The sequence below is a fragment of the Lissotriton helveticus genome, chromosome 2_1 (genome assembly GCF_964261635.1).
Source record: "Lissotriton helveticus chromosome 2_1, aLisHel1.1, whole genome shotgun sequence".
NCBI classification, from domain to species: domain Eukaryota; kingdom Metazoa; phylum Chordata; class Amphibia; order Caudata; family Salamandridae; genus Lissotriton; species Lissotriton helveticus.
In genome coordinates this window covers 1,247,672,689-1,247,689,086 of record NC_136059.1, presented here as the reverse complement: position 1 = coordinate 1,247,689,086, position 16,398 = coordinate 1,247,672,689, and the positions used below count along the sequence as shown (strand labels likewise).

At 44.5% G+C, this 16,398-nt stretch overlaps 1 protein-coding gene across 1 annotated transcript in view; it reads left to right on the top strand.

The window, feature by feature from the left end:
* IGFBP7 (insulin like growth factor binding protein 7) overlaps positions 1-16,398 on the top strand; it is a 148,017-nt gene that overhangs the window by 57,541 nt on the left and 74,078 nt on the right. The window contains exon 2 of the mRNA XM_078676201.1: positions 7,316-7,425. Within this exon, the coding sequence (XP_078532327.1) occupies positions 7,316-7,425 (110 nt within the window). The remainder of the gene's footprint in view (positions 1-7,315; positions 7,426-16,398) is intronic.

The window sequence follows — 16,398 nt, the reverse complement described above, 5'->3', positions numbered from 1 at the left end:
GGCAATATTCCAGGCCCTGCGTACAAACCCACCCAGGCTATGGCTAAAGACGTTGCGAGCAGGTATTGGTCAATGGTGACTAGATTCTCCTGAAGGTTGGGTTCCACACAGCCTAAAGATCTGTGGCAAAAAGTCAATAGCTATTTGAATGTGTAACATCAGGAACCAAACACACCTCTGCAATGATCAATTAGGTTTTGCAGGTCCTCTGCTGATACTGGAAAATAGCCATGGATGAGACCGACATGCCCTTGTTTCATGATATTGGTTCCTGAATCCAACAAGGCTTAAAACTGGGAAAAGTTGAAATGTAACACTACATATGTGACTCTTTAGTTGTTTAGGCAACCACAGCTTCCGAAAAACATATTGAACATTTACAACTGTTTAAAAAGTTCACAGGGTTTGCGGTACTCTTACTTGGATTGACAGTACTAGTAACAGAAGTCCTGTCTCCATGAACACACAACATCGGAAGTTACAAAAATATTTACTGCAAATCTATTGACCATAAAACTCTAGAAATTGAGATTGCCCAACCATTATCAGGCAGCCAACTCCGCAAATCTTTTTTTTACTATACAGCAGTACACTCGCTGTACATTCACCCAAGGGTCACCTCAGTGGTACTGCATGACCATCAAAGATTCAACCCAGTATAATTTGCTCAGTCCTACAGTACTGCTCCAGCAGGGCTCCTGCATTACCTCAGCACCTGGTTGGTCCCTCTGGGTAACCACCCGAGGGTCAGGATGCCCGTACCATGCACCTGAGATATATATATATATTTTTTTGTAGTTTAGTACAGTAATGGCGCTCGCAACTTTTTTCTTCAAGTTGTGGCCGTCCAATCAGATTTGTCCGAAAAGGCCAATGGAAGAAAAAGATCTCAGACAATCAAAGGCCTTTTTACTTTTAATTTATGATACCTTGGGATTCCCACAGGACTTCTGCGGACCAACCTTCCAGATATCATTAAAATGGTAATCCCTTTGTGATTTCCTCAAGCACCTCTATTAATGCAAATTTCTCAAACGCCTGAAAGGATATACACCTAATAATGCAAAGCATGTTTTCTTTGTGCAAATCCGGTCAGCTTTTTTTCTGTATCACTTCCTAAAATTTCCTACGGGAATCAACATGGGAAAACAGCATTTTCGGACCCCCCATCACCTTATTCTTAGCCCCCTACTTAACAGATCACCCCAACACTTTCCAGGAAAAAACCAAGATGGATATACTTATTTTTGAAAAGTTTTGTGAACATTTGTCAAACAGCTGAAGATTATTAGTGAAACAAAAAACACTCTTCCTATGTAAACTCTGTCCTAACTATAACTACACAGTGGCATTCGCCACTGTGTTTTTTAGAGTTAAGAAGAGTAAATCTGTATTTACCATTTTATATTCACCTTGGCTACGATATTTTTGTAGCATGATATCTAAAAGTCAATATTTATGTAGTAAGCAAATACTTTAGTAAGGCACCAGCAATCTAATCTGAGGATGTGTCAATCTTGTGTGTATTTTGTGGTTATATTTTACAGTTTACACATTTGTTTGTTGAGGTGAAGGTGGGCATGACTGTGTGTGTCTTTCTAATGAGAGATGCTTTCACTTCATCCTGTGGAGAGAATAGACCTGATTGATGCACACATGCCTGCACGAAAGCTGGCTGCTGTGTGCCCCGGCTTGTTACATACCTGACGAAGGGGTGGAGGTCAGAAGGATATGTGACAGTTTGAAAAGGCCTATAGCCTACAAGCTAACATGTACTCACTTGTTCTTCTTTTCAGCACCTGTCATGTGTAATCTGAATTGTATGTCAAATAAACAGAATTCAAATATAGTTTCTGTAGGCTGAATTCCTTTCAGAGGCAGCAGCAGTGTAATTTAAAGGTGTATTATTACCATTTACATGGCTTTGGGCCTGATTTATATTTGGCAATGAAAATCCTCCTAACCAGTGGTTGTACAAAATTACCCAGTACATTTCCCTCCCACTCAGCACTTCCTCCAGAAATCGTACATTTTCAGTTTTCACTTTTGTTTATATCCCTCCCTAAATCATGTTTAAAGTGGCACAGCCCTTAGATTACGACATAGTTCTGAGCTTTTCATTAGAATCTGGCTTGAATCTGAAAAGAGCTTGCTGCACAACAGGAATTTGCATAGCCAAAACAGTCATGATTCAGGGCTGATTTTAAGCACGTGCAAAATTTTAATTTTGCAGGTGAGATTGTGAATCTTACGTTATGCAATATTTCTCGGAATTTTGAATTAGTCTGTTACAGGAAAAAAAATACACAAAATAGCATGAGAAAATGTGTTGCAACTCGAACCAATCTTCTGCCAGTATCTCATGTGCCTTTTTGGGGCAGCTTTAAAATTGCTCAAAAAAAGTAATGCAAGATACCAGCAAACCACATTTTGTACTTTTTCGTGTAATTTTTTGTGAATTCATTGTCACGAAATTTTGCAAAAAGAATTTGCGATTGAAATTTTACTGAAATGGTTGTGCTGTAACTGTGTGGTACACAAAGTTCAAGATTTATAAACACCTGGCGTTGTGTTTGCTTTACTTTTTGAATGCAAACCTGACGCAAATTGTTCATGTGGGATTTAATATGCAACGTGAATCATGATTTGCTTTGGACAGTAACCCAAAATACCTTGCGTCAAGGGGGCATTCCGTGGGTGTTGTATGGCCGTTCTTATGCCACCACCCATGGGTTTTGATGCAAATCCTTATCTACAAAGAATTGTAGACAAGGATTTTTGCCAATAGCCTGTGCCTTCTCGAGTCATGCGCACTGAGGAGAAATGTTTCTCCTCATTCTTCCCACTTAGCATGTGTGTGACGTAGATAGTGGAAAAAGCCCTAAAGTATAGTATTTTTGTACTGGAAGGGCTCCATCACGGCGCAACTGTGTGTGTGTGTTGGTGCATGGCTGTCCAAAGTGCGCCAGCGGAGGAAGCGAACAGAACAGCGCCACATTTTAGTGGCTGTGCCGCTGGCTCGATCTCTCCCGCTGACGCAACAGCAGCAGAGTAACTAGTTGCTACCCTTTGTTGCGTGACTACTTGATCAATCTGGACCATATTGTCTTAGGAAATATACCCATCCTAATGTAAGTTATCTTTCAAATACACCTGGACAATTCGGAAAGCTCTTAAAAAAAAAGGCATAAATCTGTGATTTTTAAGTGCCGCCATTCAATTTCTATAGATTTCTGACTCATGGGTACATGTAAAAATCCTAAGGAGCATGGATGAAAAATGTACTTAAATCATATATTTCTAAATTTCTTGCAATTTCGGACTCCCGACTCCAGCAGGTGGTCTGCAGCTCAGACAATAGACATATTCACATATCCCAAAAAAAAGTTCCACGTTTAAAATGTCATCCAGGTGACAAAACGATTTCCCCTACACCTCATGAAATATGGGGGTGTTCCATACCCTGCCCCATATTACTTCTGCTTTTAGGAGAAGAATTGCATGTCTTAACAGGGTTTCAACAGTCAAACAAAATATTTCAAAGTGCTAGCTTTGTGTGTTTTACATGCTGCCTGAAAGTCCCCTGGTCTCCCCTAAAAGTACAACTTCAGAAAATTCAGCATAACCAGCGGAATTTCTGCCACCACATAGGGACTTTAAGATCAGAAAAAAACTGCAAATTCTGAATCAGTGAAACCCCAAGAAACGACTTGTCATTATGTTATTTAATTTATTAAGTTATTCTTATCTTCTCTTTTAATTTTTCCTATTAGCATTAGGGTTGTCCATTTGCATGGTCATTTAGCCCTGCACGTCTCAGGCCATAAACTTGGAGGGAACTGTGTAATTACTGTCTGAAGGGCACAGATTTGTATTACATGGGGCATAGTGTGTGATGGCATGACGTCTTTCCCAGGGTAAGGAGGTCTGAGACAGAGAGTATAGTTAGAAGATAGGAATACCAGAAAAAGAGCTGAGCCTAGAGAGATGCTCCCGCCTTCCTTTGGGAATTTGCTGAATCAGTGGATTTACAAAGGCATCACTTTTATTGATCTTGGAGTGCATTGAAAAATTAGTAGTGAATTTAATTTTAAAATCTGTGCAGATGGAGAGTGCTTCGGAGATTAATCTTTTAGTTACCGGGTGCATTGAAAGAATGAAGTGGAAAGGAACTCTTTAAAGGTGGAATTGAAGGTGTCGGCCTTGGTGTTTTCGACTCATTGGAGTTTGCGGTTCAGGAATGTCTGTAGACCCAGGTGTAGGTAATTTTACTTATCCAATAAAGAGAAGAATCATTTTTATTTTTCCATTATTGAGTGCTAGGTAGTGCCAGATAAGATTTAGGATTCTTGGGTGGGAGGTATGACCCGACAACAGCTTCGGTTTGAGGAATCAGGTTGAGGTTCAAGACCTAAATACCACTTGGTTTATTGCAAATTGTAAGCAGGAAGGGGGTGTGGGTGGGCAAGTCATTAGAAAGGCCAATAGCTGCCTATCATCAGCATGCATTTGGAATACCACAATGGATTGCCTAATCGCCAGAGGCAGGAGCTGCATTTATGTGTTAAAGTCGAGGGGAGTAAGACATATCCCTGGGAAACAGATTATTATTCAGGCAGAGAAGGAGTCAAATTCTACTTGGTTTGTCCACTAATGAGAAATAATCTTAGTTCTGCCCAACACATGCATTCAGCTTTCTAATTTATCAATGATTACTCCTCTATCATATAGTGTCAAAGGATTCTGACATAGCCAAAAGAAATAGGCCTGGCAGAAAAGTCTTATTTCATTCTTCAGAAGCATACCTTGACGTAGACCACATCTGAATCAATGAAACTGTATTACAAGCTGTCGAAAGATGTTGAATTAAAATATCCACTCTATGTTCTTCCAAAGAAAGGGAAGATTAGAGCCTCTTTAGAGGTAGTTTAACAGAGGCCCTCATTATGATGTTGGCCTGAGTTGCCTTCAACCAACACGGTTGCGGATTGGGAACCGATCTATCTGAGGTCGGCGGTTCTGACCACATTATTTGGATGCGACCACGCATGTTGTGGTTGTAAATTTCTATTTTTCAGTGGGAACTTGTGTGGCAGGCTAAAACCGTCCTCAGCGCAACCTCCCATTCAAAAAGGGAAGTTTTTAAACATTCCTGCACCATGTGGCAGGCACCTCAAGCCAAATGGGGAGGGCCAGGAGGCCCTGCTAGTGCCTCCCAAAGTCAGTTTTGACAGCCAATCCATGTCCGAAAGCCCAACATGGATTGACTGTTGGAAACTGGCATCATAATCCCGACAGCAGAAACGCCGTGCTTAAGGGCTTATGAGGCTTTCCTACTGGCCAAAGGGCTCCTTGAGCCCATTGAAACTGCGTTGGATTCCCGACCGCTGTCATCATAATACGACGGTTGGACTTTAAATCATTTTAGGCCTGTAAGTAGGCCCAAAATGATATAGACCATCTGGAACCTGGCCATTACAGGTTGGATCTCATAACAATATTTCTCGTAGCATAGAACAGGCAGAACTTCCTGAAAGTTAATTTGGAGAAAACCAAGGTGCTGGTCTTTGGAAAAAGTGATTAACTTTGAATGGTACCTGAGTGTCGGAAATGTGGAAGTAGTGGATTCATATAAATATCTGGGACTACCCTTTAATAGGAGCTTAAAATGGGACACACATATGGGGTGCGTCAAGGTCTATGCAGCAAGCTGGTTTTCTGGTCAAATTTAACTTGGCCCTCAATCCCCTAATGAAGGCTTACAACGGGAATATTCCCCTTCTGGGGCTATATGGAGCAGAGGCACTTCCCTTAGATCTCTTGTGATTGGAACCCATTGGAGGGGGCAGTACTTAGGAAGCTCTTGTGGGTGCCTCCAGGAACCATGGTTCAGGGTATAATGAGAGAATTGAATCTAGTTTCATGGAATATGTTAACAAACTCCTGCGTCCTGAGATTTTTCAGGAAGCTATTGATGGGTAGCAATACCCCCAAAGGTATCTCAATTGTGTTGGTATGAAATCCATGGTAGTGAAAGAAAATGGGAAAGTGAAATAAGAAGCAGGGTAAAGGATTTTGAAAAAATGCACTCTCTCTGAGGGACAATAGAATCTTGATCTCCCTTCTCCAGCAAACTAGCCTTGAGATAATCTGTGGGAAAGGTTGCCAGTTCTCTGGACCTAGCCTTTCTAAGGGAAAAGTCTTCGATCAGCTTCTCATTAAAAACCCTTGGCCAGGACACAGTCTTCACCTACTTGGCCTAGATTCCCAACCCCAGATTACGAAACGAAATTTTACAAGTGAGAGTGGAGTGTAACCCAGTCTTTTTATCCCGTGAATGGTGCAATGTGATTGGGAATTGTTATGGATTTTGTACATGTCCTCTAAATGTAAAATGCTTCTTGTCTCATGTACGTTTGAATAGTGTTTTTTATATTTCTGCTCATTTTAAGTTTTTAAGACCATTGTTTTTAGAATATCAAACATATCAAAGGCTGGCGGCGATTAAACCTTTGTCCGAAATGAGTTTTTCGATGTGGCAGTGGGAATTTTACATTTTATCCTGACAGTCAAAAATAGTTTTAAGGATACGTGTGAAAAGGGTGTGCTGTTTCAAGGGGGGCAGTGGGGTTTTAAGGCAATTTTAGAATGTATGGCTGTTGGATTGTTTTAGAATGTTTTATGGATAATTGCCTTAAGAAACTTTGTATTACCTACCTGTTTTAATGATATCTGTGAATTCGGGGCTGCAGCACTTCAATATATTCTCTGGTGGTATCTTTTAGGCTGGAGTAGTCAAGTGCTCATATTGATTTTTTGTGGATACAATGCACTTTCCCAGATATTTGCCATCAAATGTTGCAAAGTGGGAAGCACTGTCTGCTACTCGGTACTGGCACGAGGTGTAAACTGAATGGAGATGGCATGTCTGCCACAAATTTGCAACGTATTGGGATAGAACATAAAGATGCTAGGTATGGTTTGGTATCTATCTTTAGGTGATGCAAGAGGACTAAGGGGCAGATTTATGAAGGCCTTGCGCCGCCGGTGCGTCATTTTTAACATGGGAAAAAATGACGCACCGGCGGCGCAAGGCCTTCATAAATCTGCCCCTAAATGTTTTGTTTTAAATAAGCACCTCTGGGTACTGAGGGTTGTTCCACTACTACGGCATTTCAGAACACCCATTATGCATCCATCTACAAAAAGCATGTGTAAGAATTTGAGGAACCTGGTGAGTGCAGTTCTATGTTTAGAATGTAAAGGTGTCTTTTACATACAAGGTTTAACATGATGTTGTTCTTTCGCTCTCCAGCCCCCTCTATTGTGACTCCCCCAAAACAGACCTGGAACATCAGTGGGGCGCAGGTGTATCTGAGCTGTGAAGTCATTGGAATTCCAACCCCAATCCTCACCTGGAACAAGGTCAGTGCCAGCATCAGTCATGTTCTGAATGATAGCACTTATGAATTAGTGAATACTCAATTCTCATGTGTGGTATGGGTTGCACCACCCAGAAAGACATGTTTGTGTTGCAAAGATGCAAATGGAAGCCAGAACTTTTCTGGGGGGATGGGGAGGTAGTTTCTGCATGAAGGTTCTTAATTGGTGGAGCGTCTCTTCTGCCTCTGTGGCGCAGACAGATGTCAGTGGGGATGGCGCAACTCAGGTTTTATGTGTGTGCATGTTTGTCATTGAGCGTGGATGACCTCCAGATTTCATTTAAATTATGCTTTATAGAATACATTTTCAATCTTTCACCTACAGGCAGCTTTCAGCTGTTGGTGTCAACCTATTTTGTACAATACCAAAGCTGTGGTCAGCCCATTGTTTACCTTTGGTTGGTTTTGTTGGCAATCTCATTTGCTTGCTTCTTATTTGATGGATTACCTTCCTCTTGTTTTGTTTTGTCACTCCTCAGGAGCATTGCCTCTTCATGGCTTGTATCCTTCCATGGCTGACATCAGGAACAGAATGGTTACTTACCAGTAGGAGTAGTTTTGCATCTTGAAGAGTCTTCTGGATTCACATACTGTGCATCATTATTCCGCCATCTAGTGGTTGAGTCCAGAATTGTCTTTTTTTTCTTCTGTTTGGGGCGTCATCAACCACCATTTGGTGCTTGGTCCATCCCTTGTGTGATGTCAGACGGAGCCCCGGAAGTTCCTGTGTGCGGTTGCCATCTTCAGATTCTTTTTTCCCTCTTTCTCTAGGGTATGTGTTAAATCCTGTTGTGTTCAGATGTTAGTTGTTTGGTTTAAGTGATCTGTTGCCCCACCTGTTTGCATTCCTCCTCTAAGTTAAGGTGGGTGGGTCGCATGTGAATCCAGAAAACGCTTCAAGCTGCCAAACGACTCCTGCTAGTAAGTAACCATTTTGTTTTATAGCATGAATCCATTTCTCGATTCACATGCTGCACATTTGATTCTTTTTAAAAAAAAACTTTTTATTTGATTTTCTTCACTTACATACAAGAAGCAAGTTAAAGATGTGAATGGTACAGCATCATAATGTAGAGCACACTTACATACAAACGCATAATGTGGTTTTCATTTTAATCGAGTACTTAGCGTAAGGGGGTGTTATGCTACTATCGAGCATTGTGGTGCTGGTGATACTGCATTGTGCTGATCGTACTCTAGCTGAGAGTACAAGACAATCTTATGGTAATGACCTTACATGTGAAGGTGTGTACTTAGTGTGAGCTATATGGGGGGTTAACTTGTATCAAACATGGGTGAGCGGGTGTAAACTGGGGGCTGGCTGTATAGAGGGGACAGAGGGGATTATTGAAGATGATGGAGCAGGTGCATGCGGGTGCAACATTAGCGTATGAGGGTCCTTAGGGAACCGGATGTAGCTCATGCATGTGGTGTCTGAGTCGTAATGGAGGTTATGCCAGGTGGTTTTCCGGTCGGGCTCAATCTGTGGTTCTGGTGGGAGAAGGTATTATGCTCAATTGTGGGTGAGGGGGTGAGGGTGCTTACATATTTCTTGAGATACGTGTGGTGATGGCGAGGGAAGTGTGGTGCTTGTAGTAATTCATTTGAAATCGTGAAGGGGTACCGTCATTTGCATGGAGATGTGCTGATTGTGTATTACCCGGGCTTCTTCATACCGGAGTGTGTCTTCTTCAGATGCACCCCATTTCCTGACCGCCCCTATCCAGGCTGCCAGCAGAGGTCCTGCTGGTGCATGTCAGTGCATTGCAATCCAGCGTTGTGCCAGAAGTAGGGCTAGTGATGCGAATCTCATCTGGACTTTGTGGTGTTTACTGCGCCGGGTTATACCCAAGGCACAGGCGTCCCATGTACTTATATTGGTGAGTCCTGTTGTTTCGCTGATTGTGTTGTGGATTGTACCACAGTATAATTGGAAAGTGGGACAACTCCAGAACATGTAGTAGAATGTTGCATGGGGGTATGATATCGAGAGCATGCAAACTGTGTATTTGGGTAAAAATGTTGAAGGCGTTCGGGTGTTAGATAAGCGAGGTGTAATATATAAAATTGTATGTTTTTAAAACAGACGTTGCAGGAAAGCTTCTTTGAGAGCTCCAGCACTTGCTCCCATTCCCTGTCATGCAGTGGCCTCTGGAATTTTTCTTCCCATTGGTGGCATAAGGGAATAAGAGATGTAGCTGTCATAGCGGGATTATGACCATTTTGGCCAATGCCTTTTTCCCCGAGGAGGATAGGGGAGAGTGTGCAGGATCCCAATGGAGGTAGGAATGCCTACCAGTGCTTTTGCGGTGGTTGCCTTCATATATGTCCTGTGGGGTGTGTTAAAGTTGCACGCCTAGGAAGCGAGGGGCTTCTGCATTGCAGGTGAGACTGACGTCTCCTATACGTATCGTTTGCGGGGGGAGGTCGGCACTAAGGGGATAGATAGAGGATTTTGCCCAGTTAACTTTGAGGCCTGCCACTGCGACGAAATCTGCTAGGGTGACGAGAATGGGTGTAAGGCCAATTGTGATGTCTCGTACGTAGGGTAATAGATCGTCACCATACAGGGATATGCTGTGGGTGTCACCTGATAACGGAATACCCCAATCCCCGCCTTCCCCCCTAAAATGAATTGCTAACAGCTCCATTGCCAGGGCAAAGAGGAGGGGGAATAGTGGGCAGTAATGTTGAGCCCCCCTGGATAACTTGAAGAAGGGCAAGATGTGGCGGCCCAGGCCGACCCTAGACGTTGGGTTTGTATATATTAATCTTATGTGCCTGTAGGGTTGGGTCCACACCCATGCACCAGAGTACAGTGAAAAGGTATGACCAGGATAGAGTATCAATGGCGTTTTCAAGGTCCAGGATCAGGCATATGGCACAAGGAAATAGGTCTTGCAGCCGATCCTGAATGTGAAACAGTCGACGAATGTTTTGGGATGTATTTCTGCCCTGGACTAAACCGGAGTGGTCTGAGTGAATTCATGCTTAGAGGACGATGGCATAACGGTCGGCTAATATCTTACCAAAAATTACCCCAGGAGTCGTGGGTCGCACTCAGGCTTTAGAAAGGAGACTATTAAGGATTTGCAAAGCGATCCTGGGAGCGCTCTGCCCTCTAGGGCTGCCTTGTAAACATCCGCCAGTCTAGGTGTTAGGTGCGCGGAAAAGGTATGGTAATACTCTACTGGCATACCATCAAAGCCCGGGGCTTTGTTTCTAGCCAGCATTCGAATTCACATCTGTAGTCATGATAGCGGCGTCAAGAGTGGTTCGGTCAGGTGCGGAGATGTGCGGCAGCGGGCAAGTGGCAAGGAATTGCTGCACTAGCATAGGGCCTACTTGTGTGGGGGCTCTGTATACATCCTTGTAGTAGTAAAAAATGCATAGGTGATATCTGCTTGGGAGTGGACTGTCATTCCTACAGAGGTAATTATTTCTGTTATCGGGGGGGTGTCAGTGTTTGCCCATTTGAGCCATGCCAGTAGCTTTCTTTCTCAGTTGCCCTCCCTATGTACTTGGGCTGCATATGCCCTGAAGTTGTATAGTCTATGGCCAGCTAGAGCTGCCGCGTACGTGCTCTTGGCCTCCGCCACTTGCATCAGATGCACTTTGCCCATATCGGCTGCCTGAGTCAGGGCCGCCAGCTTACACTCTTCCTCCTGTACAAGTCTGTCTAATAATGTGTGTTTCCCTTATATTTGCTTACGCATGCCCCCCTGGTAACGACTTTGAACCCAAACCGTTTGAGCATTCTTGTAGTGGCTGTTTTGGAGTTTTTTGTGAAATAATCATTAATAGTTTTTTTCTGTTTGTGCCGGAATATTTGATCTTCAAAACATTCGCATGATAGCCGCCATTTTGAGACTGGGGTGGGGGAGGGGGTTGCCATGCAATGGTTATCCTGTGTGCATCGTGATGGAAAAAGGTCCGCCCTAGGTAGTCTGCGTCCTGAATCCTGGGAATAATGGTGGGCGAGCATAGAAATCGGTCTAAGCGTATCCGGTAGTCGTGAGGGATGGATTGGAAGGAGTAGATTTTATCAGTTTTGTAGCTCCTGCGCCAGTCTCCGCTAGGGACCAATGGTGTGCCCAGGGTTTAAATCACTTTGTTTGTGCAGCGGATAGGGAGTATGGGTGTAGTGGATGTGATCTGTCTAAGTCAAGGTCCATAACGCAGTTATAGTCCCATCCCAATATCCATGGTGTTGCGGTAAATTGGGCCAGAGCATTAGAGAGGGTGTCCCAGAATTTCCCTGGTTTGGTATTTGGGGCATAGATACTACCTATAAGGACCGTATGGCCATCTAAGAGCTCCTATAATAAGGCATATCGTCCCTCTGGATTGGTCACTCTGCACATTTCCTGAAAAGGGACTCCGTGCGTATGTGAAGTATGTAGTTGCACAGAAGGTTCCTCGCCAAAGTTTGCATAATTTGTCTAATTCCCCTGTGGATAGGTGTGTTTCTTGCAACACTGTTATCTGGGCTCGTTGCCTTTTTATGTATGAATAGTCTGCGTATCTTTTACATGCTGAGTGCATACCGTACACGTTTAGGATAAGGATATTAAGGTCCATGGTGTGTTGCATATTACGGTGTGGGTGTCCTGGTAGTAGGGGTATAGACATGGGCGATGCTGAGCTAGTGCAGGATCTATGTGGTTGGTGGGGTTTCATGGTTACTTGTACTACATCTGTAGTGTTGTGGGTTGTTTGTGATAGCTGTAACATGCAGTATGTGTATACATTAATGATTGGCTAGAGTTCAAGTAATCGTGTCTGCAGTTTGCGGTGTCACTATAGGTAGAGTAATTGAACCTGCTTGAGAGGTGACTGTGTCGCTGCCCTCCTCATCTGAGGTGAATATGTGCGGACCTCTCCCTTCATCTGTGTCCATTGAGGGGGGTCTAATATCCGCCACCTACAGGGCCTTTCTGCGTTCTGTGATGGTGTGCTCTAGATTGGGGGATCCTGTTATAGAGCCACAGCGCGGGAGGCCAGAGCGTGATTTGTTTTTCCTACCGGGATGCCGCCGGCCTTTGCGTTCTTGTGACAGATCAGTACGTTTTGGAGTTAATCGTAAGAAGTCATGGTGATAATGCTCCAGCCAGTCGTTGGCCTCTGCAGGATCGGTGAAAAACGTTGTAGTTCCATTGTGTATTATCTTGAGGCATGCTGGGAACAGTAATGAGTATTGGACACCACGTTGGCAGAGGCGACGTTTGATCTCCAAAAATTAGGATTGCTGCCCTCCTCATCTGAGGTGAATATGTGCGGACCTCTCCCTTCGTCTGTGTCCATTGAGGGGGGGTCTAATATCCGCCACCTACAGGGCCTTTCTGTGTTCTGTGATGGTTTGCTCTAGGTTGGGGGATCCCGTTATAGAGGCCAGAGCGTGATTTGTTATTCCTACAGGGACACCGCCGGCCTTTGCGTTCTTGTGACAGATCAGTACGTTTTGGAGTTAATCGTAAGACGTCATGGGGATGTTGCTCCAACCAGTCGTTGGCCTCTGCAGGATCGGTGGAAAACATTGTAGTTCCATTGTGTATTATCTTGAGGCATGCTGGGATCAGTAATGAGTATTGGACACCACGTTGGTGGAGGCGACGTTTGATCTCCAAAAAGTAGGATTGCTGGCGTTGTACGGCTCATGAGTAGTCAGGGAAGAGCATAACATGTTTGTCTTCAATTGTTATGGGCCTTTTTGCCGGGTTTGCGCGGAGCACTTCATCTCGGTTGCAGAAGTGGAGGAGTTTCATGAGTAATGGGCACAGGTGGGACCCCGATGGTGGACGTCAGGTAGGCACCCGGTGCGCTCATTCCACTGAGAATTAGGTGGTGAGTTCCAATCTGGGTGTGAAGGCACAAAGCCAGGTTTTTACATTGCTGATAGGGTCTGCGCCTTCAATTCCTTCAGGCAGACCTAAGAAGCGAATGTTACTTCTTCGTGAGCACCCTTTAAGGCCATCTGTTTGCTCTTCCATAGTCTTCTCTCATTCCTGTAGTTCATGTAGCGTTTCCTGCTGCGATTTGCCTGGGGTTGCAGGGTGGTGAGTATCTTTTCCCCATCTGCTGCTTTATCCACTAGTTTGCGGTGATTATCTCGCAGGAGGTTGAGATCTGTAGCTAGAGTTCCAAATCTGTCTTCCATGGTGATTCTGGAGTGTTTAATGGTTGCTAATACTTCGTCCAGCTTATCAGACATGGAGAGGGTTGATGATGGTTACGATTCCTCTTCTTGGGGTTGAGATGTGACCATGCATTAGGACAGATCCCCACGTTACTGCATTCGATCACAATCTTCCCATGATTTCGCTTGAGTGGACTCATCTGGTCATGCTGTGCCATTGGTGTAGCAGAGGTTGAATGAGGCATTCGATCTGCCACGTTTCTCCCTGGCGTAATTAAGGATAGTAAAAAAACAATTAATGACTTGCAGTTATGCAAATCATGAACAGGTTGCACAGCCTTATGCTCGTAAGTATTCATTTAATATACTTAAACCACAGTAATCCAATTTAATCCTTTTTATTCCACACATTGTTTTCCAAGTTCATCTGTCACGCCAGAGGAATGAAACTCCTTTACATTTTTGCATTTTATGATTCAAGAATTGCCCATCCAGGCCTATTCGTGAACTTTCAAGTTTTCACATCCAGCAGAATTCAGAACATGTAGCACCCAATGCATTTCGGTTCTTATTAAACCTTCCTCAGGGGTATCTGCAATTTTTTAAATAAAAAATACATATATCAGTCCCATGTTTTTCATCCCAACTATAACACAAATATGCAATGCTAAAACTGTACTCCCTACCCTTCTATCAACATATTTCAAGTGCCCATCCCAAACGTGCCCGCGCTGATTTATCACGAATGCTGCTAAACCCCCAAGAATCCTAAATTAATCAACCTGCTCCCGCTCTGTACATATTACAACATAAACAACCTGCCCGACCTCTCTGTGTACCCAACAATGTGGCAATCATATCCCCCACTATCTTCCGTTAACAAAACCAACCCATACTCCCCCAACTGCCAACGGCTTTCTACCAACTCTTCCGTGTTTCTACGTGTCCCCCAATTGCATACCTGCTCAGTTCGTTCCCATCCACTTTCCTTCTCTCACAATATGCACTCAATTGCCAATGCTTCCCGCCTTCACTAAACCCACTGGGGCAGATTTATGAGGCACTTGCGCCACGTTTACGCCGCTGTTGCGTCACGCAAGGCGGCGTAAACGTGGCGCATCCCTACGAACGATTTACAACGTGACGCATCTAGGCAGATGCGTCACGTTGTAAAGCCCTGCGCCGCTTGTGGGCGTTCCGGCGCAGGGTGGGCGTTCTGGGGCAGGTGCGCCTCGCAAAAGTGGCTGAGTGAAATCTATAAGATTTCACTCAGTCACTTTCAGGCCAATGCTGCGTCAAAAGCCTGCGCCTGCTTGAAGCAGGCGTAGGTCTTGACGCAGCATTGTGGAGATGGGGCACCCCCGAGCCTTGCTGGAGCTGCGTCGCGCTTGCGACGCAACTCCAGCAATGCGTCACCTTTACGGCACAGATGCGTCACGCATCTGTGCCGTTTTTGCCCCATGGTGCGCCGCATCATAAATGCGGCGCACCATGGGTGGCGGAGCTGTGGCGCACTGTGGCGCATGTTAACTGGCGCATCCCTGGGGATGCGCCAGTTAACATAAATCTGCCCCAGTATATTTTAAATGCGCTTAACCCACCCCGCCTATTATGCATCACGTGTTTTAAATAAAACCACCCCTATTCAAACCCAACTTAAAGAAACATCGCCTCACTCAAAACAGTTCCCCATATAACATGTATTCCATCGTAAATAAAAACCATTTCAAATGTATTGCTGACGAGAAAACTGTCAATGCTTTGAACAAGTCCTATTACTGATATATGCACTGATGTTCTTACTTGTCTGTAACTCCGGTGAACAGCCTCTGACGTGAGATTCAAATCATAAGTTTGTGTCTGTCCTTTTATTGATGGGGTGCTTCTCCAGGGTTGGAACGGTGAGTTATAGCCTATAATCTGTCAGTGGCCTGGCGCACACCCTGCATTTTTACTCTTAATTCTTCGTTTAAGTTTTATTCAAATTTGGCGTGCATGCACCCGACAGTGCTCCATTCCTTTAGCACTGGAACATTTGGACAAAAAACAATTAATGACTTGCAACCCGTTCATGATTTGCATAACTGCAAGTCATTAATTGTTTTTTGTCCAAATGTTCCAGTGCTAAAGGAATGGAGCACTGTCGGGTGCATGCACGCCAAATTTGAATAAAACTTAAACGAAGAATTAAGAGTAAAAATGCAGGGTGTGCGCCAGGCCACTGACAGATTATAGTAATTAAGGATAGTGTCTTTTATGCACCGCTGTGAGTTTGGGTGGTATTTGTTCATGTGTATTCCTGGTCTCTAATAAGATGTCTGGGCGTGTTCACCGTGTCCGAGAGTGCTGCTTCACAACTGGGTGCTCTGTTAGGTGGCACTGTCTGGGCCAAAAGCCACATGCATGGGTTTTCTCTCCTGGGCTTGTGTTGGGCCAGGCAGAGAAGTGCTTAGTGTGTGCGTTCCACGTGTGTATCGGGGGGTGGGTGCCAACCGGGTGGGTGCCCACCCTGTCGTCTCTTGTCGGCCTCTTTCCTTTGTTGTCCTTTACTACCTACTATAGGTTGTGACTTGGTTTTCATTATGGCGGTGATTATCCTGATGCCGCTTTGTTTTGGATGACTGGGATTGTGCTGGTATGGTGCTCCATTCAACTATTGTCAGGTAGCCCGGTGTGAGCTATCTGGTGGTCGGCGCTACCTGTTGATGTAGTCCCAGTGTGGGGAGAGGTGGGGGAGTGAGGTTCCCAGGTAACGGTGACTTGCTGTGAGCTGGCGATGGTTAGGTGCTAGGTGTTCAGTCGGACGGTGGCCCCCACCCT